General features: G+C 55.6%; 1 protein-coding gene and 1 long non-coding RNA gene across 2 annotated transcripts; one reads left to right on the top strand and one right to left on the bottom strand.

The window, feature by feature from the left end:
* Nucleotides 1–282: 282 nt before the first annotated feature.
* RPL29 (ribosomal protein L29) lies at nucleotides 283–2,706 on the bottom strand. The gene is made up of 4 exons (XM_043886479.1): nucleotides 2,445–2,706; nucleotides 2,008–2,052; nucleotides 1,644–1,708; nucleotides 283–752 (listed from the first exon to the last, which is right to left on the bottom strand). Exons 2-4 carry the CDS (start codon nucleotides 2,042–2,044, stop codon nucleotides 396–398), a joined length of 459 nt encoding a protein of 152 aa, XP_043742414.1. The 5' UTR covers nucleotides 2,045–2,052; nucleotides 2,445–2,706; the 3' UTR covers nucleotides 283–395.
* A 4,794-nt stretch (nucleotides 2,707–7,500) lies between these two features.
* Nucleotides 7,501–22,556, top strand: LOC122683177. Its single transcript, XR_006337647.1, has 4 exons — nucleotides 7,501–7,647; nucleotides 9,628–9,728; nucleotides 10,852–11,048; nucleotides 22,212–22,556. It is a non-coding gene; the product is annotated as an uncharacterized LOC122683177 (long non-coding RNA).
* Nucleotides 22,557–25,135: the final 2,579 nt, after the last annotated feature.

Here is a 25,135-nt window from a genome sequence, read left to right as displayed (position 1 = left end):
TTCTTCTGGATAAGCTTGAAGACCTGACAAAGGTGTTTGGGTTTTTTCTCTTTTCCCACCATCCTGCCCAGTCCAGCAGCCTGTGTGTCCCAGTATCCCAGAGGCACCCACCCACTCACTTACTAGGTCCCATTCTTGCACTTCAAGGCCATATTTCCCCTGACTCACACACAGTACCAATCTGGGAAGGCTAAAACTCTACTCCCACACAAAACATTGGTACCCACCCGACCCAAACCCTAGTTCCAGCCCTGGGATCATAGACACAGGCTGACCGACAGATCCTGTCTCAGATTTATTTGTACAAATAGCACAGGAGGACACCAGCGCCACGCAGACAGCAGCCCAGGGGGTCACACCAGTCCTTCTGTCCTCACACCGGCAGATGAAGGTCTCTACTCTGTAGCTTTGGTGGGGGCCTGGGCACCCTTGGCAGCTGGAGCCGCAGCTGCAGGTGGCTTGGCCTTGGTTGGAGCCTTGGCCTGGGACTTTGGCCGGCAGAACCTGAGACCCTTGGCGATGCGAGCACGAGCACGTTTCCCGAGCTTGGGGTGAGCAATGTAGGCAAGTCGGCTGAGCTTGCGGCTGCCACCTGTTGGCATCGTGGGCTTGACCTCCTTGGGCTTCACGAGGGCCTTGACAGCCTCAGCACGTGCACTCATGGCCTTGGCATTGTTGGCCTGCATCTTCTTCAGGCCCTTCTTGTTGTGCTTCTTGGCAAAGCGCATGTTCCTCAGGAACTTGGGGTCTACCTGGTAGACAAGAAAAGTACAGGCAGCTGTAAGTGCAGCATGTAAGGGCCAAGTCAACCTTGGTCCCCCCTCTCTATAGCAGCACCTTGGAGACTATCAGGCCTATTGGGAGTCGAGACAGCATCAAGTCAACCTTAAATGCAGAAATGACCTGAGCCTTAGAAACTTATCTGCAGAGAAACATGTACCACCACCCCAAAAGTCAGTAATGCCACCCTGCTAATTCTATACACAGAACACGTTTTCAGAGCTACATGCCCAGAGCCCAGTAGAGTTCAAATGCAGGCGCAGAAGGAAAGAAGAAATTCCTGTAGCAGGATTTTGGTTGAGTCTTCCCCAAAACCCCCCTCAAGGATACCCCACCCCCTCCTCCTTAAAAAATGTCAAATAACGTAAGAGACTAAAGGAGGGAAGAGGGGGAGGGGGAGGGACCAATGGTACAGGGGAGAAGCCAAGTGGGGAGAAGGCACAGTTCTGCTCAGACTCCACGGCATCAGCCTTCCTGGCTAATCGTTAGAGAACTCCCTAGCACAGGAAGGGAAGCTGCCCACCCTTCCAGCCTAGCACTGGGTGAGATCAAGTCATATGGATGGTCAAAATGGAATGCAGCTCACAAGGTACCAGGTACACACAGGCAAGGCCATCCTTTCCCTTGAAAGGCTCTAAGTGACCAAGGTAGATGATCAGACCGCCCTCAGGTAGCAGGTTACCACCTGACCAGGAGATTATACCCTAGGCCGATAAAGGCCAAGTAAAACTTTCTTACGGGCCTGGCAGAGCTTGAAGTCCAAGTTAAACGAAGGACAGTTAAGCACAAGAATGAATGAAAGACCCTGTCCGTGCAACTGGAGCCAAACAGACACACTCATGTGATTCGGTGCACACACTCACCCCCTTAAGAGATTCATATCGTTGTGATCGGGGTTTCTTGATGCCGTTTCTATGCCATTTTCGGGCTGCAGGAAAGGAAAGGAATTAGACCAAAGTAAGAGATTTCCTCTAATATGACAACCATCACAGCTGGCAAGCCGGGGAGAACCATAACTTCCCATTACTTAATATTTGTTTAAGAAACCCTTTACCACTGAATGCAAATGGGTATCTGGAGGCTTGTAAATGTAAACTCCAAAGGTAATGCTGAAAGTAACATCAGCCCCATGTCCACAGTAGAAAATGTGCCTTCTTTCCCTGGCCACTATCCCTAATCCTTGCTTGGGCCTGGGGCATTAGATGAAGGCTGGGCCAGGGAACTTACACTGGTTGTGCGTGGTGTGGTTCTTGGACTTGGCCATGTCTGCACCTGGAGAACGAGAGTGGAGATCAGAGCTGGGGGCTCGCCAGACTGGGTCTACCTTTTCGCCCTGATCTAGAAGATTGTGCAGCCAGAATGAGGCTGCAGCACAGACGCATGTGCCTCGATTCACTCTGTACGCCCCGACGCCAGTCTCCCCCTTCCAAACTTAGGTTAAGTGTACCTTGAAACCATCCCCCAGCCGCAAGATTGCGCTCTCCCCCTAAATCTGAATTCTCCCCACTCCCATCCACCCGGTGAAAACCCATGAGCACCGCCCCCGCCCCGCGGCCTTCGCTCCCCACAGCCAGGCGCCGGTCTCCCAGTCCTCGCCAGGCCTCGCGCCCCGCAGCCATCCAGGAGTCACGGATGGCTTCGGATACGGCGCGACTAACACTCACCAGGGCCCGCAGATGCCGAAGCGCGTGGGACCGGAAGAGAAAGAGGAAAGCCGCGGTGCAGCACGGGAAATAGGTTCGTCGCAGCAGGAAGGCACTACTGGAAAAGCTTCCCTCAACTCTGTGAAGAAAGGTTCCTAAGCCCGGAGGATACAATCTCGACAGGAAGACGAGGTTAACAAGCCGGGCCGGCTCATTCAGGTTTTGCCTCCTATATTTCCTGGACTTGAGTCTCAGGTCTCATTAAAGGTCTTGAAGGCGACGGGAGTCCTAGAGGAACACACATTAGGCGGGAAGTGACAGGAAATTCGTGTGCCGAAAAAAGTACCCCTGGCTACTGTCTGGAGAGTGAACTGTAGGGGGCAGAGGAGAGGAGGCAGAGCTGTGAGGAATCTGGGACAGGACTTTACCTGGAGCTGAGGGAGACACGAAAGGTGGATAGGAGTGGATAAAGAAAGACAGTAGACTGGGCTTGGGAAGCAGAAGGTTGGGGAGACAAAGAAGGCCAGTGTAGCCCTTCAGTTGAAGATCGTGCCTTCTACAGAAATGGGCAAGAATGGGGGAGAGACAGGGGTCTTGTTGCTTTATTCTGAGGGAGCCAATGGCTCGGGTGTTTATTTATTTATTTATTTTTTTAACTTTAAATTTATATTGGAGTACAGCGGATTAACAGTATTGTGAGAGGAGTTGCAGGTGCCCAGCAAAGTGACTCAGCTATATGTATACATTAATCCTGGGTGTTTTCTTTTTAGATGCATTGAATGTGATATGTCTGTTGATACCCAAAATGAGTAAACATTGCCTCCTGATAACTCTACTGCCCTGTCACGTCTTAACCCTACAGTTTTTTTCCCCACACAGCGGTGGGGTCTGAGGGCACTTCTCTTTATTTTTCTGGCCGGGTGCGGCATGTGGGATCTTCCTCCAAACCAAGAGTTGAACCCCTGTCCTCTGTACTGGGAGTGTGGAGTCCTAACCACTGGATTGCCAGGGAATTCCCTGAGGGTACTTTTTAAGATACAAATCAGATCTTGTCACTTAAAGTCTGCAAGGACTTCCCCTTGCATTAGAGATGAATTCTTTACCTCCCCTAATCCTGGCAACTCATCATTCACTTCTCTCCACCCCCATGGACTTCTTTCTTTCCTGCCAGGCACAAATACTTGTTCCTGCTTCAGGGCCTTTGCACTTGCTATCCACTCCAGGTGGACTGCCTTCTTCCTGCTCTTTGGATGGTGTGCTTGCTTGAAGAGGCCTCCCTAGACTGCCCTATCTAAAATAGAGAACTTCTGCCCCATCTCCGCAGTTACTCTCTGTCCTTTCATTCTGTTTGCTTCCTTCATAGAACTTTCCCAGCCTCTAATTACCTTTTTTATTTACTTGTGTATGTGTGTTCATTGGCTCAAGCATCATGAGTTCAGGACTGGTTTGGTCACTGTCGTTTTCCATTGCCTGGCACAGCACTTGATGCAGAACAGGAGATTGAGAACCCTCCACCCCCCCCACCCCGCCCCCAACCACCCTGAATGGACACTCCTTGCACTCCTTGGCAGGCAAGTTCATGGATTGACTGACACATGTTGCAGAGAGTTGGGGAGTGAAAGGGAAAGGAGGATGTGGGGGCTGGACACACAGGCGACTCCTTATTGAAGCATTCCTGAGAAAAGGGAGAGAAATCTGGCAGGTTGAGTTAGGAGAATGAAGAGCAGGCTCAGATGCTCCAGGGGTGGCGGAGTGCCAACAAAGAAACAATTGAGGGTCTCCCCTTGAGGTCCAGTGGTTAAGACCCCACACTTCCACTGTAGGGGGCACAGGTTCAATCCCTGGTCGGGGAACTAAGATCTCACGTGCTGTGTGGCATGGCCAATTTTTTTTTTTTTTAAGAGAAGAAAAAAAAATCCGTTGAGGCCAGGAAGGAAGGTGTCTCTACAGAAGCTAAGTCCTTGATGAGTGCTGAGAACAGGCGGATGAGCTGGTGGGAAGAGGTGGGGACTATAGGAGATGGGGGTGGTGCAAGGCCCCAGGGTGTGGGAGAGGTGGGGCCGGAAGTTGGGGCAAAGAGGGGAAGGTGGGTTTTTTTGTTTTGTTTTGGGGGGTTTTTTGGCCACTCTGCACCTCTTGTGGGATCTTTATTCCCTGACCAGGGATTGAAGCCACACCCTCAGCAGTGAAAGCACTGAGTCTTAACCACTGGACTGCCGAGGAATTCCCAGAAGAGAAGGTTTTGACTCTCACACCTTGAGAAAGGGAAGCACACAGACACACGCTGAGGACTTGTTGCCAGGTTTTGACAGTGGCAGAGTGAGCAGTGAGCAGAGAGCCATAGCAGATTCAGAGGTGGATGACAGCCATGCAGTACCCCTGGAGTGCTGTGGGGATGGGCCCAGGGCGGAGCGAGGGAGGAGCCAATGACAAGGATGAAGAGCTTTAGCTATGATCTGAGGGGACCATTTTGGGGGCTAAAGGGAACCATGATTGGGAGCCATTGGCCTGCCATGCTTTTCACAGTGGGAAAAGAGGGTAGGGCCAGCCATAGGTATAAAGAGAGAATTTTCCTACCTACCTTCCTTTCTTTTTCCCTTTCCTTCTCTCCTTCCTCCTTTCCTTTCTTCTTCCTCTTTCTTCCTTCCTCCCTCCCTGTTTCTTTCTTTCCTCTCTTCTTTCCTCTTCCTCCTCCTTTTCATTCTCCCCTCCCAATCTGTCTCTTTTTCTCTTCATAAATGTACAAAGAGCTTATGTAAGCTCTTCTGTAACCTGATTTTATTCATTCAGTCGTAACCTGTGGACATCTTTTCCTCTTCATGAAAACCTTTTGTAATCCTATTTTATTTTACACGCTTAAAAAATCTTATTTTGAGAGGAGGTCAATAAACATCACCAAATGTCAAAGGAGTTTCTAACACAAAAATGGTGAAGCCCTCAGCCGTTCCCCCAGGGACTCACCCTCTGTCTGTGTGGAGGCTTCTGTGGCATAGCCTTGGGCAGAGCTGCTAGCTGGACTCAGCAGAATGTCTGTCAGCCAGGTCTCTTGTGCCTTGGGCACAAGACAGACATGTGAGGCCCCTGTGACCCAACAAACCTTGGTCTGGGTGGGACTGGGTGTGATGCGCCTGAGCCTTGTGGCCTGCAGAGGCGTGGTCTTGTCCAGGCCTTGTCCAGCCACAACCCAACCCACAGCCTAAGTGGGATCCACTGGGGCCTACTTATTGAAATGTACAGGGTCAGGGACATCTGGCGTTATTTTTGCTGTGCTTGGCACCGTGCCAGGGTACCTGTGGAGACCTGATATATGTTTGCAGAATTAAATGTAAATATTTCACAAATCCAGGCAGATGGCTGAATCAGTGGGCAAGACATCAGTCAGCCTGGAGGGAGTTCACAGAGACAAGTCAGTTCTTTTTTTAAAAAATTATTTCTTATATTTCTGGCTGTACTTCATTGCTGCCGAGACTTTTCTCTAGTTGCACAGTGGAGGCTACTCTCTAGCTGTGGTGTGTGGGCTACTCATTGTGGTGGCTTCTCTTGTGAAGTGCAGGCTCTAGGCTCGTGGGCTTCAGTACTTGTGGTGCTTGAGCTTATTTGCTCTGTGGCATGTGGGATCTTCCCAGTCCAGGGATCGAACTGGTGTCCTTTGCATTGTAAAGCAGATTCTTATCCCCTGGACTACCAGGGAAGCCCTATTTGTGGACTTTTGGATGATGGCCATTCTGACCTGTATGAGGTGAAACCTCATGGTTTTGATTTGCATTTCTCTAATAATTAGTAGTGTTGAGCATCTTTTCATGTGCATGGTGGCCATTTGTATGTCTTCTTTGGAGAAATGTCTATTTAAGTATTCTGCCCATTTTTTTGACTGGGTTGTTTGTGTGTTTAATATTAAGTTGTATGAACTGTTTGTGTATTTTGGAAATTAACCCCTTGTCAGTCGCACTGTTTGCAAATATTTTCTTCTAGTCTGTAGATTACCTTTTCATTTTGCTTATGGTTTCCTTTGCTGTGCAGAAGTTTATAAGTTTATGTCCCATTTGTTTCTTTTTGTTTTTATTTCTATCCCCTTAGGAGACTGACCTAATAAAATATCGGTATGATTTATATCAGAGAATGCTTTGCCTTTGTTCCCTTCTAAGAGTTTTATGGTGTCCTGTCTTATACTTAAGTCTTTAAGCCATTTGAAGTTTATTTTTGCATATAGAGTAAGGGTCCGTTCTAACTTCATTGGTTTACATGGGATTGTCCAATTTTCCAACACCACTTGCTAAAGAGACTATCTTTGCATATTCTTGCCTCCTCTGTTGAAGATTACTTGACTATAGGTATATGGGTTTATTTCTGAGTTCTCTATTCTGTTCCATTGATACATGTATCTGCTTTTGTGCTAACACCAGGCTGTTTGATTACAGTAGCTTTGTAGTATCATGTGAAGTCTGGCAGGGTTATGCCTCCAACCTCATTCATTTTCCTCAGGATTGTTTTGGCGATTCTGGGTCTTTTATGGTTCCCTGTGCATTTTAGGATTATTTGCTCTTGTTCTGTGGAAAATGTCATGAGTAATATGATAGAGATCACATTAAATCTGTAGATTGCTTTGGGTTGTATGACTGCTTTAACAGTATCAATTCTTCCAACACAAGAGCATGGGATATCTTTCCATTTCTTTGACTCATCTTCAGTTTCCTTTATCAGTTAAACCAGATAATTGGAATAAAGCACTGAACACTGTGCTGAGTATACATTAAGTATTTAATCATTGTTCATTCCAGCCACACTGTTCCCCATAAGGCTCCTGAGGAGGCAGACATGACTTAAGGGAAAATGTCAGTGTCAAGTGAATGCTAACAGAGCACAGGTTCCAAGGAAGGTTCAGGATGGAGGGCCACCACAGTCCTCAGGGGTGCTGGGTCCCCTCAGTCCCAAAGTTACAGAAGGACAGAGACTGCCATGTGCCCTGATAGGAGGAACTGGAGTGGCTCGTCAGAACCACAGTGTTTTAGGAGAGAAGACTGGGAGTCAGAGAGGAGGCCCCTGAACACCGGGTTAAGCTTTGGATCTGGTTGAAAATTCCTGTGAGAGACCATCTGGTTCTTGTGGCCCCAGAGGGCAGAGCTATGTCTGAGGGAGGCAAATACCAGCTCCACGGATCAGGGTCATTTTTGCAAGCAGAATTTCTTCCACACCATGGGCTGCTCCCAGAGTGACAAGCTCTCAGGTATGAGAAATTACTGGGAATAGAGGTTGAAATAAGGGATGGAGGGTTGGAAAATATAGCTCTCAAGTTGAGTTTCCTCCAAAAGTCTGGGGTCCGAAGCTCCTGGAAAAAGGAAATGTGGTGGGCAGTCTGCAGTGCCAGGCTGGAGCCCAGGATCTGTCAGGAAGAGACAAGATAAGTGCCACACAGGCTTGGGGGTAGCACATTCCTCCAGTCACTGAGACACCTTCACAGTCCCAGGCCACATATTCCCTCTGGAGAGTTCCTGGCCATGAAGTGATGTGACATCTTCAGCTGAGAATGTTAGCCTATCATCCACATGGGGGCAGCACAGGACTGCGGATGGAATGGGGCTGCCAGTCGCTGTCTGGAGCACCCCTCTGGGAAGAAGCCCTTTGAGCCTTCAGGACCTCTCACACCCCAGCGTCTAGCACCCATCACCCCCACCAGCCCCCCAACCCCACACCCATTCTCAGCAGGTTCTCTGTGTAGGTTGAATCTTCCCTGGCTCCAGGTTCCTGGTGGTGGTATAGGGTGTCCCACCTATACCTTGATCCCAAAGAGGGATCAAGGCAGAGAAAGTGGAGCATGTGGGTGTCCCTGGGCAGCCCCTGCTAGTCTACATCCGAGTTACTGGAGGTTATGCCTATCGGGGGTTAAAGGAATAGGTTTCCATATCTGACTTGAGTTCAAATTCTGACTGCTGCTCCCCAGTGGAGTGACTTCACCTCTCAGAGCTTCAGTCTCTCCACCTGTGACAGTGGGGGGATGCTGAGCAGGCAGGAAGCCTCCCAGGGTCCTTGGGAGCTGGCAGGGTTGTCATCACCCTATTTCACAGACGAGGAGATGGAGTCCTTGGGCCTGACTTGCTAGACGTCCCACGGCCAAATGGAGAGCTGTGCTAAATCACCAGTCATGTCCGACTCTTTACGACCCTTTGGACTATAGTCTGCCAGGCTCCTCTATCCGTGGGATTCTTCAGGCAAGAATACTGGAGTGGGTTGCCATTTCCTTCTCCAGGGGAATCTTCCCGACCCAGTGTTCGAACCCGCATCTCTTGTATCTCCTGCAATGGCAGGCAGATTTTTTACCACTAGCGCCACCTGGGAGAGCTATTGTGGTCCAGATGCCCCCACCCCAGGACCAGAGGAACATGGGATGATATGTGGTCATGAAGGAAACCCTGTGATACTGACAGGTGACCTGGGAGAAACCCTGGCCTCTACAGCCAACAGATGCTCAGAATAGGGGTATCCCCTGTGCTGGCCCTGCTTCCGCTCAGATCCACTGGCCCCTCCCAGAAGATGCCTAGGAAGGAGGGGGTGGTGGTGGTGGTGGCAGTGTCCCGGGGAGGAGGGCAGGTTCCTCTCCTGCCAGCTTGGGCCGGGCTTGGTTCTGTGGGTCTCAGGCACAGGGACTGGCCGGGTGTGAAGGTGGAGATGCTCAGCCACACGGAGGCCTGACCTGCCAGAAAGGGAGGGATGGAATAGGTGGGCATGAGAGGGGGCCAGACAGGGCAGGACTGTATTCACAAGAGGCTCCCCCAACTCTCAGCCCTGTGTCTGAGGGGAAGAAAGAGCATCTGAAAAGGAAGAATGAAGCTGAGGACTGGGAGGGACCCCTTTCCTTCCCCACTAGCAGCCTCCAGTGGAGCCAGCACTGCAGTGCCATGGCAACTGTGGCCTCTCCAGGTCCTCTCTCTCCTTGAGCCCCATCGTGCCTGGATGCCCCTCCAGCCTGTGCACACCTTTCTAGCTGGGGCTAAAGAGAAGCTGGGGTAGGGAGGGCTCCTTTCCCAGCCCCTGTTATGGCCCAGGGGCTGAGTCCCAGGGCCACCCCAGGCTCAGGATCAAGGGGTGGATCAAGGGGCAAGAGGGAAGGGTGAAGTGGCCTTTGCAAGAATTCTGAATGAATGAATGAATGAAATCACCTCCCTAAGATTTCAAACCCCCAACTCTCAAAGTCTGTACTCTTTCCCAGGTCACAGAGGCTGCAACCCAGGAGCCCCTGGAAAGGATGAGAAAACCAGCGTTGGGGCAAGGGTCTTGAAGATCACCGGGATCCCCTCTCCACACCTGTAGGTAGGGAAGCTGAAGTCTAGAGATGAGCAGGGACTTGCCCAAGGTACACAGAGAGGATGTGGCAAAGGCAGAACCGGGGTGGTCAGAGCGGGGCAGGGCAGGGGGGCATCCTTATTGTTGGCTTGAAGAGCAGGCAGCGGGGACCAGGAGGGCTGTGCCTTATGGTGTGGAGGCGGGGTTCGGGGTGGTTCTGGGGAAGGCTCTGGGCCTGCCTTGCCTGCTCCCCATTTAGCGCTTCAGTAAACCCACTTCCGCCTCCAGGGCACAATGGAGTGAGGGAGGGAGGAGGTCTGGCCCAGATTAGGGAGGAACAAGGGAAACCAGAGAGAGCAGCAAGGAGCTGGGGATCCGAGGAGGCGCACAGGAGAGCTGGAACCCGCAAGGTCCCACTGAGAGCCTCTGCGCGAGAAGCGCTCTGGCCCAAGTGCTGCCCTTTCCAAGCTCTGGGCCCCTGGGCAAATCCCCCAAACTCCCAGCATCTGCCCCTCACTCGTCCACGCTCCAGGTAAAACAGGGTCAGCCCACAGCCTGGAGGGAGATTCTCTGTGATGGAGCAAACAGAAAGAATGACCCCTGGCTCCACTTGGGAGGTGAGTGGCTGGGCCTGTGAGCTTGAAATCCTTCATCTGCAGGCCCAGGGCTACTATCAGGATCACCTGGAGCATCTGTGAAGTGCAGAACCTGAGGGCTGGGACAGGAGGAAGCTGCGGGCACAGCACCCCAGGATGCAGAACAGAGAGAGTCTGTCTAGGCAGGAGCTGCTGGAGTTTGGAAGAGGGGCTCTGGAGCCTTCCTGGGAGAGGAGGAGGGCTGCTGGGGCACAGGGGCAGCCGGCCTTGTGAGGTCAGGGAGAGGTGGGGGTGGGGTGGGGAGGATGCTGTGGGCCGAGCAGGCTCAAGCTGGCATTTGCTCCCCATGGCTCTCTGGCACTGGTCCGCAGCTGATGAGGGCCTCCCAGAGCTGTCGCCATACCCCCGAAGCCCCCAAGGCCTGGCCCACAGTGGGTATCCTGAATCCAGGGCCGGGGCAGGAAAGGGGCGTTCTGCTAGGGCTGGGAGCCAGGAGCTGTGCGTTGGTCCTCGCCACACCTGCAAACTGGCTGCTTCTGTTAATTCTGTTACAGGTGAGGAAACAGAGGCCCAGAAAGGTAAGGTAACTTGCCCAGGGTCGCACAGCTATTTCTCTGTCAAGGCCACTCCTGGAAGCTCTGCTGGGCTTGGATGCTGCCGGAGACGCACGATGACAGCTTGGGAAAAGGAGGGCCACATCCTAGCCGAGGAGCGAGCCTCTGAGAGAGCGTGCTGTGGTCTCCAACAGCAGGTGGGTCCCAATACAGCATCCCTCCTCCGCAGCGCTCTCGGTCCTTCCTTTCCATGTCCCCCCGCCACTCTTGTTCATTAGTGGGTCATCACATTCTCAGGCACTCACCGTCTGTCCACTGGTGAAGGCTGGAGGGCGTGACCCACTTGCTGCCTTGACACTTAGCAGCTGGGTGACCTTGAGCAAAAGCTCCATTCTCTTATAGCTCCGTGACCTCGTGAGACAGGGATGAGCGTGCCACCTACTGCTCTGTGGGTTACGGTGAGGCTCTGGGGACCCTCACAGGGCCTGGCCGACGGGGCCCTGTCCCATTTGATAGCCCCCAGGGAAAAGGCTTGAAATGGCCAGAAGGCCCGGCTGGTGATACCTGGCCCTCTCCCAGACTCCCAAATCTCCCCTGGAAACATGTAGGCTGCCCACCCCCAGGGCACCCCGCCCAGAGGGGGCTGGGAGAATGGGGATGGCTCCCCAGATGCTCTCTTCAGCCCCCAGCAGGCAGGGATGACGATGGGGGGGATGGAGCCAGGAGAGGGCGGCTGAGGACAACTGCTGAGTGGAGGCAGTGAGGGCACGTGCGGGCCCCTGGCCACCCCTAACAACCAGCCCGCGGCACAGGGAGCCGTGGGTGAGAGACCCAGGGGCGTCGCTCCGCCTGCCACAGCGCTGGCCCTGTCTGACTGGCGCGAGTCCTCCAAGCACTGGTTTTAACCCATCTTTTTTCTGCAAGAAGCTCCGAAACTCCCGGAGGCGCGGGGGCGGCTTCCCCTTGACTTGCGTCTCTTAGAGGATGCGGCTTGGCTAAAAATAACTCGAATTACTGTGCTCCCGCCCCCGGCGTGGAGGAGGGGCCCGGGGGCCTGCGGGGGCGGGAGCCTGGAGGGAATGGAGCTGCAGCCGGGAGGGGGTTCCCTGTGAGGAGAAGGAGAAAAGCGCTGCTGGCAGGTGGGAAGGGGTGCGGGGGGCTGAAGGGAACAGCCCTGTCTCACCCATTTCTCTTCAGGCCAGCTCCGGAGTAGGGCTGGGGGTGAAAGCTGTCCCTGATCTCTGGCCGCGCACCGCGGAGGGGGCCAGTCTGGCTGGGTAGTAGCAGCGGGCTTCTCCCAGCAGGAAGTCTGTGTTTGAAGGAGACCTCCCTCCACTCAGCTCTGCGCTATTGAATGCAAGCAGTGACAGCAGGGGGCGCTCCTGGTCTCCTCTCGCCTTCCCTGTGGTGGGACACGGAGCCCCAGATCCTCATCCAAAAGCTGGGTGCAACTGCAGCATGAAGCACTAGACTCCTGGGCAAGCCGAGCCTCCTCTCGCAGCCCCACCTCCTCCGTCTGTCTGCAGAGGCGGCATCAGACCTCCCCCATCACCCCCTGGGTACAGGGCTGAGACAGCCTACATGGGACCACCCCTCCAAGCAGGCTGGGGGCTGTGGTAGAATCCATGAGGCCCTAAGCCAGCAGGACCTGGGGTCCCCGCATGAAGGCGGGCTGGTCTGGGAGGGTGGGGGCTCCAGTGCCCATGGGACGAGGGAGGTCACCGTGGGGCCCAGGAAGGAGCCTGAGGTCGGGCTGCACAATGGGCTGCCAGCCCTGCTGGCCTCCTGGTGCTGCCCTCTCTGCCATCCCCAGCTTTGTACCCCAGGGCCGAGACAGAGCACGAGACAGGGCGCAGGAGGCTCAATGGTGGGGCCAGGGTCTCATGGGGAGAGGGGACCGATGGCTGTCCTTTGTGCAGACCCGGCAGAGGCAGTGGGGGACACACTGGTGGGGGGGCCAGTCAGCCCAGCAGGAGGAATGGGCTGGGACCTGCAGGGCGCTGGGTGGGGGCCCTTCATGCTCTGTCTCAGCTTCCTTATCCGTAGGGGTGGTGATTGAATGCCCTGGCAGTCCCCTTAGATGGAGAGCAGAAGGAGCCAAAGTGGAGTAGGGAAAAGAGCAACTACCCCTGCCCGCCTCTCACCTCTCAGCACTCGCGGGGCTCTGCAACCTTCTGTCCTAAAGTCACCCTCACTTTGCACACAAGGAAACCAAGGCTCAGAAAGAAGAAGTGACTCACCCGGGATCCTAGGTCTTGTGCATGATGAACCGGACCTTTATTTATGTATCTGGTTGCACGAGGTCTTAGTTGCAGCACATGGGATCTTTAGTTACGGCAGGCGGCATCTAGTTCCCTGACCAGGGATGCAACCCGGAGCCCCCCTCCATTGGGAGCATGGAGTCTTAGCCACTGGACCACAGGACTGGACCTTTGAACCAAGGACTGTCCAGCTACATAATCTGTTTTCTCATTTCATCCTGTTCTGAACATGGAGCCAGATGCACTTATGTGGTTGAGTTGAAGTGGGGTGCATGGGTGTGGATCCAGATGTGAGGTGCACAGTGTCATGTAGCTGCGGACCCCTACCCCGACCCACCCCTCCCCTACCCCTCTCGGGTTGGCTCAGGTCACAGAGCACCTCGTTCCTGGGCTCCAGTGTGCCTGGGAAGGGTCCCTGTGTGCAGGGGGGTCGGGGAGAGAAGAGGGAGTGTATACCCCGGCGGGATGGGAACATTATCATTAACAATAATGGTAATACAACCCACCCCCCAGGATGTTTTTAGCAGCTCTGTTCCTGAGGAGAAGCTAAGAACAACACAAACATCCAGTAACAGGAGAATTAAGAAATCAACCGCACTTCTCGCAGCAGTAGGGGTGAACCCTAAAGCATAAAGTAGAGGGAAGAACACAAATTGCAGGAAACTACACTCAGTTCAAAGCCGTTTTTATCAAGTCCTCCACCAGGGTGAAACCACACAGCACTGTTTGAGACGTTCAAATGCATATGATCGAGCTCTTACAAAAGAGCAAGTGATAAACGAGCATTCTTGGTACACTGGGGGAGGTAGGAGTCAGGTAGGGGTGTCACACACCCGGAGATTCCCCTGATAAAATCTGTTGCTAGCTCACAGGGTGCCAGGTGCTGTTTGGGGTGCTGGGGACAGGGTAGGTGGGCACAAGCAAGACAGACGTGAACCCCAGGTCTCACGGTGCTTATAGTCTCGCGAAGCACACTTTGATCCTGTTCTTGTGTTGCACGGTAGGTCACCAGCGTTCATTAGGTTATTATGTATTGTCACAGACATTCCTTTGTTGTTGTCATTCAGTCACTAAGTCGTGTCTGACTCTTTGCGACCCCATGGACTTCAGCATGCCAGGCTTCCCTGTCCTTCACTTTCTCCTGGAGTTGGCTCAAACTCATGTCAATTGAGTCAATGATGCCACCCAATCGTCTCATCCTCTGTCGCCCCATTCTCCTCTTGCCTTCAATCTTTCCCAGGATCAGGGTCTTTTCCATTGAGTCAGCTGTTTGCATCAGGTGGCCAAAGTATTGGAACTTCAGCTTCAGTCCTTCCAGTGAATATTCAGGGTCGATTTCCTTTAAGATGGGCTGGTTGGATCTCCTTGCAGTCCAAGGGACTCTCAAGAAAGCCCCTTATGTTATTACCTATTGTCACAGACATTCCTTTACATTAATCAAATACTATACTTAAAGAAGTAAATAAGAACCGCAAAGGTAATTGACCTCTCCCTCAAAAAGTCCCACCCAAGTGGGTGAGGTGTGGGGGCTGAGCCCCTCTCCCCACCTCTTCTCACTGATACACCATCAAATTCATCCAGGAGTCCCAACCCTTGGACCCACATCCCCCCAAGATGTCCAGTTCCAGCTGAATGTCCCACAAGGTTACTCCCTCACTCTTCAGCAGGTGAAGGTCAGATTGGCTTGGAGTGCAAGGTTGGTGGCGGGGGAGGGTACCCAGCTTCCGGGAGAGCCAGAGCCAGTTGGGGAGGTCAAATGCAATGGAGAGAGGTGCAGAGCCTGGGGAATCCCCCCTCTTTCTGGCCCAGGGCTCTTACATGACAAACAGAGGCAGAGGGTGCCAAAGATGGGGAGTAACAGGTCGGCTCTGTCTCAAGTCTGCACCTTCACCCGGGCAGGGGGCGGGGGGTGTTAGTCTGCCGTCCGTCCATCCGTCCAAGCATCCATCATATATCGGACACTGGTGATCTGCCACACAACACAACAACAGGAACATTATGTACCTTGCGAGACTGTAAGCTGCACGAGGCCTGGGGTTCATGTCTGTCCGGCTTGTGCTTGCATCCCCGGCCCCCAGCCCGCGTCCCCGGCCCTCCTGGGGCAGGGCCAGCCTAGCTGCCCTCCCTCCATGGCCTGGTGCCTGGTGGGTACTTGCTGAGGGGCACCCTGCCTCTCTGTCACTGCTCTCAGCAGAAAAGGATGCACCTCCAGGCCCTCACATGTGCTGTTCCCTCCGCCTGCAGCAGTGCACCCCCACCTGGCTCCGTCTAATCTTCCAGGACCGCCCCAGCCGGGCCAAGCCCTTCTCTTCACACCTCCTGCAACACCACAAGCTGTACCCTGGTCATGCTTTGTCTAGGCCTAGCTCTCCTGAGTTGGGGCACTCCCCTAGATCAGGCCCAGGTTCCCCAGGCCTGGGCCACGGGGGCCTTCCCCAAGGAGGGCTCTCAGCTTCATCCTCTCTGGCATTCCCACTCCTGCACGCAGTCTGGCATTTTCTCCCTGGAGGAGCCAGGCACGAAGGGGAGGTCAGTTTCTTCACCAGCCCCCACACCTCTTGGACTCCAGTCTCTGGGTCTTCACCCCTCCTTCCAGCAGTCCACCCATCTTTCCCTGAGGGCTACCAGGGCTCCACGTGTCCATCTCTTTTTTTCCAGAGCTGCCCTTGGCAGGAGAGATAGTGGGTGGGCAAGGTCCAGGAATGGGGTGACAGGAAGCTCCCTGAGAACACTCCCCCCAGCTCTCTACCTCCAGAGCCTGTGATGGATGCAGGGTGGGGGATGGGGGAGATGGCAGTGAGTGGTCCCCGTTCCAAATCCAGGTCACTCCCGGCCTGCTCAGCAGTCATCGGTAATTAGGGGCCAGCAGGACGTGGGCAGGCGGGTGGCAGGAGGCCTAATTGTCTGATTTTTCAGGTAATTAACGGGAGGCTGTCTGGCCTGTCCCCGCGGGGCCCAGCATCCGCCACCCCATCCCCTGGGCAGCCCCAGCCGCCTAATGAGGCCAATTATTGAGTGGTGCCCCGGCCCTCATTAGCCACCTGGAAAGGTCATGTGGGAATGGCATCGGGGGTGGGGCTCAGCCAGCCGTGGTGGAGGTTGGGAGCTGCCAGCGATCGGGGTTCGGGGTGCGCTGGGGGCTGTAGGTCTCTGCGGCCGCTCGCCTAGCGGTAGCCCACCTGCACTTGGAACCTCACTTCTTGCCCCTGCTCTCAGGGCAGGCAGGAGCTTTAGGTCAGATCTTGCCCCCTGCCACTTCCCAGCCGTGTGGCCTTGGGCGTGTCCTCCTGTCCGACCCTCTGTTTCCCGAATCACAGATGACGGAGGTAAAACAGTGGGTTCCCAGTGCATAGGTGCTCACCTTCTACCCACGGGGTCAGCTCCTTTGCTTCACTCTTGAGGAAATGTTGGCCCAGAGCCGGCAGGGCCTAGAGTCATCGGTGTGTCCGAAGCCCACTCTGCAGAGTGTCTGGCGGCTGAGGGTAGGCAGCAGAGGTGGCCCTCTGAGATTCACCCTAGGGACCCTGCTACTGGGCGGGGAGTCCTGGGAGGAGGCATAGAGGTGATCTAGCTTGGGAGAGGGGGGCCTGGGAACAGCTGGACTTTCTGGACACTTGAGCAGAGTGGTGATGGGGAAGTGGGAATTCTCCAGGAGATGAGGGGCTGTGGAGATCATGGTGGAGCTGGAGGCCCTCCATCTGCTCCAGGACACTCCAGGACATGAGACAGTGCCGCAGCCTGCTGTCCAAGGGAGGGCTCTGTTCTTTCTTGGTTGGTCCACACCATTCTTGGCCCAGGAGATCACTGTGCCTTCAGATGTTGAGTTTTTTGGCTTCTGTGGCTCCTCTGTTTCAAGAATTCTGTGACCTAATTCCACGCTGACAAATTCCATGCTGTTCCGGCTCCTGTAAATCATCAGCTAATGCTACTTTTGGTCCTATGGCCAGCCCAGAATCTAGGTCAAGGGTTTCCAAACTGTGTCCCCCAGGAGCCCTAGGGTGGGAGCGGAAGTGAGAGGCCACTGACCTTCCAGTTGGAATGGCTGGACTTCGATCTTTGATAAAATATTAGTAGCTGCTCCTTTGTGAGCCATGTGCCAGACATGTACTGGGCCTCTGCCTCCACGTGTGTCCTCAGAAAACCCCACGAGGAAGGTAGTGTCCCCTCCCTATCTTACAGTTCGGGTCGCTGACACTGTCGGAGGCTGAGGCCAGGCGGCACGCCCCGGGGCTCACAGCCTGTGCAAAGGAGAGCCGGGACTTGGACCCAGTTCCATTCTGAGCTGCTGGGAGTGTGGGTTCTGCAGCTAGGAAGAAAACTAGGTGCAGGACTTGAGGGGAGTGTCCCATTTATTGTCGTTGGTTTCCTCCGGGTTGGAGAGTGTGGGCGCACCTGCCTCTCTGCTCCGGAAGAGCGTGGCCCCAGCCCCAGGTCACCCAGGGCCCCTGCAGCCCACCACGTGGTGTCTGTGTGCACTAGGGCCCATCTGCCCGTCTGTTTCCCTTCCCTCTGCCGTGGGTTCTGCTTCTCCGTGGTCCAAACAACAAGCTCCAGCCCAGAAATAGCATATGTTTCCAGCCTCTGCTAGTCCAAGTCATAAATCGCCCGGTGTGATGTGCTCCTTGTGTCAGCTTGCTTCAAAACTCAGCGTGGGGGTGGCTGAGTGAGTGTGAGGGGGGTGGCTGAGTGAGTGTGAGGAGCGTGCAGGGCCTCCTCCAGGCTGAGAAGCTGGGAGCCAGGGTGAGTCCAGGACTGAGGCTCAGGAAGGCAAGCAGGGACCGGAGCTGGCCTGGGGGCTCAGCCTGGGGTGGGAACCAGTGGGTGTCAGCCCGGTGTCAACCTGGGCCTCAGGGCTGAGACTTAAACGGGAGCTGAGGTCAAAGGGTCAGGCATCAGTCTTGTCCAGTGGCCAGAGGTCCAGACTTGGCTTGGAGTCAGGGGTCAGAGGGTAGGGGCTGTGACTCAGAACTTCATGAGAATGGAGAGCTAAGCTCAGTCTGAGGTCAAGGTCAGGTCTCAGACTGAGGTAGGGTTAGAGGTTAGAGGTTGGAATCAGTCCAGTGCTGAAGGCCATGGCTAGCTGAGAAAGAAGTCCGCAAAGACTCAGAAGCTGTCCTAACTCTGTCCTGGAAGTGACCGGTGGTGGGATGGCGACACCCACCTGTGATAAATAAGACAGGATGTTGTATTCAAAGCCACTAGAGCAAGGCTGGGGGCCTGGCCCCCAGTCCCAGCCCCCTGCCTTCAGGATGGGAGCCTTGGTTGCTGACCTCTGAAATGTGGATGATCACGCCTCTGCCTCCGTGTTGATCACGCTCTATCAGTGTTGCTGATTTCTACTGTCCGGACTGTAGGCCCTGGAGTAGGGGTAGATAAGCTAACAGAGTAAGGGGCAGTGGTCACGGCGGGTGTGTGAGATGCTTCCATGGCACTGAGTAGGGGTCTCGAGAGGAACTGTGCCAAAGCCCTGCGTCCCCATTCACGCCCCAGGGCCCTGTCATTCCCAGGCTGCCCCTGAGAGGTGGCTGTGCAGCCAGTTCAGGCCGCTGCGGCCCGCCCTGAGCCGCGTGCAGGTAGCACTGTCTGGGCCTCCATCCTGTCAGCTGGGTTTTCCCGCCTCTTCTCCGTTCCAGGCCCAGCGTGGCCAGAGATGTGGGGACAAGCCCACAGAGCAGCCGGTGAGGGAGCCGGGTGGAGGAGGCAAGCAGGAATGAGAGGCCAGCGGGCAGAGGAGAGGGTGCCAGGGGGGAAGCCTTATCACAGCCCACTCTGTTCTCATCTCCCACGGGGCCTGGTCATGAACCGGCCTCGGCCATTTACCCACCCCTGACCTCAGAGGTCACCCCCTCCCCACAGGGTAGTACAGGGAGGTTCAACAAGGTGGGGGGGGCACCAGGCATGTGGGTGGGTCGGGGGCTGGAGGGAGGTGAGAGAACCCCTAGGAGGCAGGAATGGTGGGGAGCCAGTGAAGGACAAGTGGACAACAAGAGGGCGGCCCTGCCCGCCCAGGATGCGAGGCCTCCAGGCTTTGGCTGTGAAAGTCCCGGTCACCTCCCCCGGCTGAGCTATTAATACCCAGCTGGGACCCACGCACCCTTGCTGGGAGGACGCCGAGTTCCTTGGGGGCTAAAAACGGTCTGCGATGGGGGTGGGCCCCGTGTCCTCCCTCTCTGCTCGTCAGAGGAGCTGGGGCCAAAGGTCAGGCTGGCCTGGAAGGGGGCCAGAGCCAGCATGGGGGTGCAGAGGGCGACTGAGCCCTGGGATGGCCTGAGGATTCCAGGCTGGAGCAGGAAGGCACGCAGCCAGTCCAGTCCCCGACGGTGGGTGTGGGGGGCTTACCAGTGGTCCCACCCAGGAGGGGATCAGATCTGGCCTTCCTGGCTCCTTGCCCCAACCTGGGCCTTCTCCCTCCTCTCTGACCTCAGCTTGGTCTGCCCCAGGCTGCAGAGGGGCTGGAGGCTGAGGGCTGGCTGCCTGTCTCCTTCTGCCAGGAGAGGCCTGGAAGAGAAAGGGGACTCTGGGGAATGGGGAATTGGGAGCCTCCAGTGGGATCTGGGAGCCGAAAGCAGAGTCTTTCATGCTTCAGCTTCATGTGTGAATCTCGATTATTTGCAGCATTCTCTCAGCAGTAAGTAAATGGTGGTACCATTTTATAGATGAGCAAATTGAGGCTTGGTCATCTCCTCAGAGCCCGAACTGGACAGACCCGGTCTGTCAGAACTCCAAACCCCTGTTGGAGTCGTGTTGCCCCCTGTTAATGTCACTGAAAAAGGAGATTTCTTGGTTTGTCTCAGGGATCCATGAAACATATATCTCCATCAAAATGCCCTGATCACCATAGTGTTCCCAGCCCACCGTGGTGGCCAAAGAATGAAGGGCCTGCATGGGCAGCTTTGTCCTACATTGGTGAACCCCGCTCCCAGGGATCATCGACCCCTTCTTCCCTCCTTCCTGGGGCTCAAGGGCACATCCAGGAGCCTGTGCTAGTCTTCTGGGCTCAAGGCCACCTGAGGCTACCCTCTCCCTGCTATGTCCCCCTCCCTTCCCGTGACAGATGCTCCAAGATCCAGAGCCGACCCCGGACGATCAGAGACTTGGCCGGGAGAGTCCAGATGAGAAAGTGACTAAGAGGTGTCAGCCCTGGAGGCCCCCTGAGCCGGAAATCCCGACAGCTGCCTGGCTCACGGGTCCTGGGCACTGGGCCCTGACCCAGGGCAGGCAGCGGCCGTGTCAGGTGTCCAGAGGAATTGGGGGAGGTGATGGCTGGAGCCAGGGGCAGTCTGCCTGTGGTTAGCGAGGCTGTCAACACCTCCTGGGGTGTGAAGACAAGAGTGATGCCAGGGGCCTGGGGGCAGGGTCCTTCTTTAGCCTGGAGGGTCCGAGGGGAGAGATGGGCCCTGTCTTGAGGGTCTGGGAGAGGAAGCACAGCCCTGTCCTAAGCTGAGAGAAACCCGGCCCTGCCTGAGAAATCTGAGGACGGGGACAGATCCCCTGTGGAGGCTGGTAGAGGGGATGTGTTTCCTAAAGGATGGTGGGGAATAAGCTGTGGGAGCTTGTCCCAGCCTGACACCAGGGAAGGCTGCCATGTCCTGGGCTCAGGGGGCAGCTCTGAATCTGCCCGCCTCCCGGTCCTGTCTGGGAGGTGCACGGCTCTGCAGGGCAAGGCAAGAGGCCTCTGTGCTCAGGCTGACCACCCAGACAGCCCCAGGGTTTCCCTTCCCTGGGAGAAAAGGAGAAGCCTTAGCCTTGCCTGGATTTTCCTCAGCCTCTGGGGAGGCTCTTTACCTCTGTGCTGGTGGAGATGGGAGGCGGGCCGCCTCAGAGAGCCTGAACCGGGGACTCCTCCCAGGATGGGCCCCCCTGCTCGTTTGATCTGGGCGCCTTCACTCTCCTGATGCCCACGCGCTCCGTCCCTCTGGAGCCACCTCCCCAGGCAGTCCTCCTGGATTGATGAGAGATGAGGCGGCCCCATGCACCCACTCCCATGCCAGGCCTGCAGTGTCCAGGGCCACCCCGTGTCCTTAGGGCCCCCACCAGCAGAGCCGGACCGCGCGAGGCTTTGGGCCTCCACCTCTTTTCTCACTTTCAACCCTCCCTCTCTCCCAGCTCTTTCCTAGACCCCCGGGCCTCTGGTTCTCTGACTAAACCAGCCCCTTGGCCACACTGGGTCTGGGCTGCTCTCCTGTCTCAGCTGTCTCTGCTGCTCGGTCTGGGGCTCAGTCCCCTGCCCTGGGTCTCTGTCTCTTCTCTCTGGGTTTATCTTCATCCTCTGGGCTCTGACTCAGACCTGACTCTCTCTCTTGTTTTAGTCTCCATCTCTGCCCCCTCTCTGTCTCAGTCTGGCTCCCGGACCCAGTCTCAGATGTCCCAGCCTTTCTGTCACTGTTGCTCTGGGACCCAGTCCTGGCAGTGTCTCCTCTTCCCACCAGGCTGGGGCACCTGCTCAGACATCTGCTCTGCCGTCTGCTCACTGGGCCCCACCAAGTGCTCAGACAACTCCTGTGGTCTCAACTCTGGCCAAAGTTCTATTCCCAGAAGGTAGTTGAGCGGGAGACAGACCAGAGGGGCCTATGCTTGCCTGTCCCTTGAGGGACTCACGGCCCTTGGCCTCCCTCTGCTTGGGCCACTGGCCATGGTCCCCACCACACACAACCACCAGTGCCACAGGCCTCATGGTTCACCCCAGCACTGATGGTTCAGGACTCTGGGCATGGTCTCGTCTTGTGTCTTCTGGAACCAGCAGGGCTGACTCGAGCAGGTGTCAGAGGAGGGAATGTCCGTGCACTTGGTGGGCACCGGGTACTGTGCCCAGCATAAAGAGGTACTCCATAGAGTCCCCATGACAGCTCCTGTGACTGTAATTCCCCAGGGTCCCCAGAGTCACGATAGGTGGGGCGGGCGATAGGCTGAGCTGCTGCTGCGTCGTGTCCCGTGTTCACCCACGTCCCACCCACGTCCCTCCACTGTTGGACAGAAGACCTCTCCCCACACCTGGGACCTTCCCGTCCTCAGAGTCTGTCTGGATTGCACACTGGCACTCACTAAGTTAATTACTGCTGTCTTGGGGATATATTTTTTTAAGAAGACATTTTTTTCCAGGGGGAAAAACACGCAGAAGTTATAATTAGTCAGGAAGAGGAAAGAGGAGCGGAGCGTGTGAATCACCAGCCCCGGTGACAGACGGTTAGAGCTGAGCAGAAGTTTTGGGAGAAGCTGCTGAGGTGTGGGTGAGTTGGGGCCAGGGTGCTGCCCCCAGGCAGGCCGGGGTCCTCAAACACCAGGTGTGTTCGGGACCTCACCTGTCACCCGGAAGTCTTTATGCCCTCCCCACAAGGCTCTGTCCCCCATCACCATCAGGGTTCCAGCTTGTCAGCTCCCCTGCAGGTCCCACCGGCCATGACCATCCCCCGGGCCTTCTGTCCACTTCATCCCAAAGCCAATGGCAGCCCCTGCTGGCATGTACCTGGGCAGAGAGCCTTGTGACCTGAGTGAGGAGAGAAATTGTTGAGGGTTTGATTTGCATCTAGACCAGCTTCTCATTCATTCACTCACATGTTCATTGAGTACTGAAATCCTGCCGTGTGTGTGGTCCACAGACAGGCAAACTGAGGCCCAGAGAAGTGCCGCTCCTGGCCCAAGGCCACACAGCAGTCAGTGGAGCAGCCTCTCTGCCTGTCCTGTCATACCCTCTCTGTTGAACTGGACCCTGGGCAGTGCTCTGGGCCACCAAGGTGACCACAACCAGGCCCATATTCTGAGCCCTTTCTAACTGAGCCTGTGTTCTGATGGGGGAGGCGCCTCTAAGGCAAAACACCCAGGGCCGTGAAGTGGGAAGCACAGTGGAAGTCCAGAAGTGGCTCTTGATCCAGCCTGGTGGTCAGAGAGGGCTTCCCAGGGGAGGAGGTGAACAGTGTTCAGCGACTGGAAACAGCATGCTCGCCCACCACGCTGGAGGGATGTTGAGTGACTCTGTAACTGGGCTCAGACAGCGGCAGGAGTGAGGAATCGCTGGGGAGTGTGGCTTCTGAGCCAGGTCCTCACAGTCCCCATCTCCCTGCTGTTTCTCTGGAGTGGCTGTCTGGGGCACTCTCAGACCCTAGTCCTTGCTGACCACTAGTTCTTTTTTTTTCTTTTTCCCCACTAGTTCTTTTGGATGTCTGAGGCCCACTGACAAAGGTAACCCCTGTCTGGGCAGTCAGTGGCCAAGGGGACTGGACCCCAGGGTTCTCCCTCTCTCCTTCTCCTCTGGCTGAGGGCTGTCTACCCAGTGATCTGGGGGCTCCGCCCAGGCCTTGGGATCCACTGGAGCAGCGTGGCCTGTGCCTGAGAGCAGAGGAGAGGACACTTCCTCCCCTGGGAGGGCGTGGCATCATTCAGCACACAGAGCGCTCCCTTCCATCCCTGGACCGAATTAGCCTTCCAAATTACAGGCTGCATGTCCTCCAAATTGGGGATTGGGTAGGAGAACAGAGGGCCAGCTCTCCTTCCTGCTTCCTGCTCAGAGGGCTCTCGGTTGACCCATCCCTAAATAACAGGACCACGTTAGGAAAGAATTCTGGGCGCACACACCCTCCCACCCCAGGGTGCAGGAAGCCCCAGTCTCAGACCTACTTTGAGGCTCAGGGTGAGGCTGTATCCTCCTGGGGTTTGACAACAAGCTTAGACCCAGAACATCTAGTTAAGGCCAGTTTGTTATTCTGAGGGCACTTGGGGGATCAAGTCATTCATTCATCAAGCACTTTCTGGACACTTTCTCTGTGCCAGGCCTTGTGCTGAGCTCTGAGACACTGAGTAGCAGTGGAAGTGACAGACATATGACCAGGAAGTACATGTCAGGATGAGCAGGCCTGTGGCTGGGGCTGTTCCCAAGTGGCCCTGGGAACCCTTGATGAGGTCAGGGAGAGCTTCCTGGAGGAAGGGGTATATAAGCTGAGTCCCAAAGGATGCATATGTCCTTAGCCAGGGGAAAAGAGTTCCGGGAGGAAAGAACATCAAGTGCAAAGGCCAGGAGCAGAGAGTGAGGGAGGGGCGTCAAGAAGTGGGTGGAGGCACTGGTTTGTTCAGATCCAGGGGCCTTGTCAGTCATGCTCGGGGATTGGATTTCATCAGAAGTACAAGGGGAGAGGAGACCTGTGATCCCAGGAGTAGAAGGGGATTGTGTGTGTGTGTGTGTGCTGGAACCACAGCCCCATCCTGGGGGTTCCAGTATAGGTATAAAGGGGTGTGGGGGCAGATGAGGGGGTCCTGGGACCTCCCACATTGGTCTCCCCCCTCTTCCAGACAGCCTAGGGCCTTTGAAGAAGCAATGTTTTACCACAAGGAAAACATGGGAGCCTGATGGTATTTCTTTGTGTCCTGAAATTAAGGTGCCTTCCTGTGCTTTCACTAATTGGTTTGGAACTTTTCATGTTTTTGTTTTAGAAGAAAATCATTATGGATGTCGAGCATAAATGCAGTCCTTGTGTGGTGCTGAGAGCAGAGAATGGAAGGAAAATACCTCCTGAGCTCGCCCACGCCTGTGTCACAGAAGAGGCAAGTGAGGTGGGGGGCGGGGGTTGCCAAGGCCACACAGCCACAGTGGTGGTCCCCTGGGAGCAGGAGGGGTGGCTTTTGGGGCTCCTTGGAGAGAGGATGGTTGGTGAGGGGTTCTTTCAGCAGGGAGGAGAGGGGACCTGGGGGTTCCTCCAACTTCTGGTCTTGCTTGCACACCTCCTGGAACAGAGAGCTCGCTGCTTCCTGTCCGCCTGTGCTGAACTGGCCCACTGTTACCTGGTGGACAGTTCTCCCTGCGTGGGCTGTGCTGCTCCCTTCCAGTCCCATCCAAGGTTCCCTGTGTTCTGTCCTCTACCTGACCCGGGACCTCTTGTCTCCACCTTGGCTATGCGAGGTGACGCTAGGGCCGCGGGTGGTCTCGGCAGGCAGGACCCTGGGCCTCTGCAGCCCGCCAAGGCTGGGTCTGATCTGGCCCCAGTGTGGTGCCTGCAGTCCTAAGCCTGATGCTGGGAGGGCTTCCGGGCTGGAGC

The sequence above is a fragment of the Cervus elaphus genome, chromosome 24, assembly GCF_910594005.1.
Source record: "Cervus elaphus chromosome 24, mCerEla1.1, whole genome shotgun sequence".
Taxonomy (NCBI): domain Eukaryota; kingdom Metazoa; phylum Chordata; class Mammalia; order Artiodactyla; family Cervidae; genus Cervus; species Cervus elaphus.
The sequence above is the reverse complement of the archived record's forward strand: the minus strand, read 5'-3'. Positions and strand labels throughout refer to the sequence as shown.

Excerpts from the sequence above, each read along its gene's own strand:
- RPL29 (XM_043886479.1), bottom strand. The coding sequence starts at position 2,044 with ATGGCCAAGTCCAAGAACCACACCACGCACAACCAGT. Across the intron at positions 1,709-2,007 it reads CCACACCACGCACAACCAGT|CCCGAAAATGGCATAGAAAC; the intron begins GTAAGTTCCCTG and ends CCTTTCCTGCAG. Across the intron at positions 753-1,643 it reads GATATGAATCTCTTAAGGGG|GTAGACCCCAAGTTCCTGAG; the intron begins GTGAGTGTGTGC and ends CTTGTCTACCAG.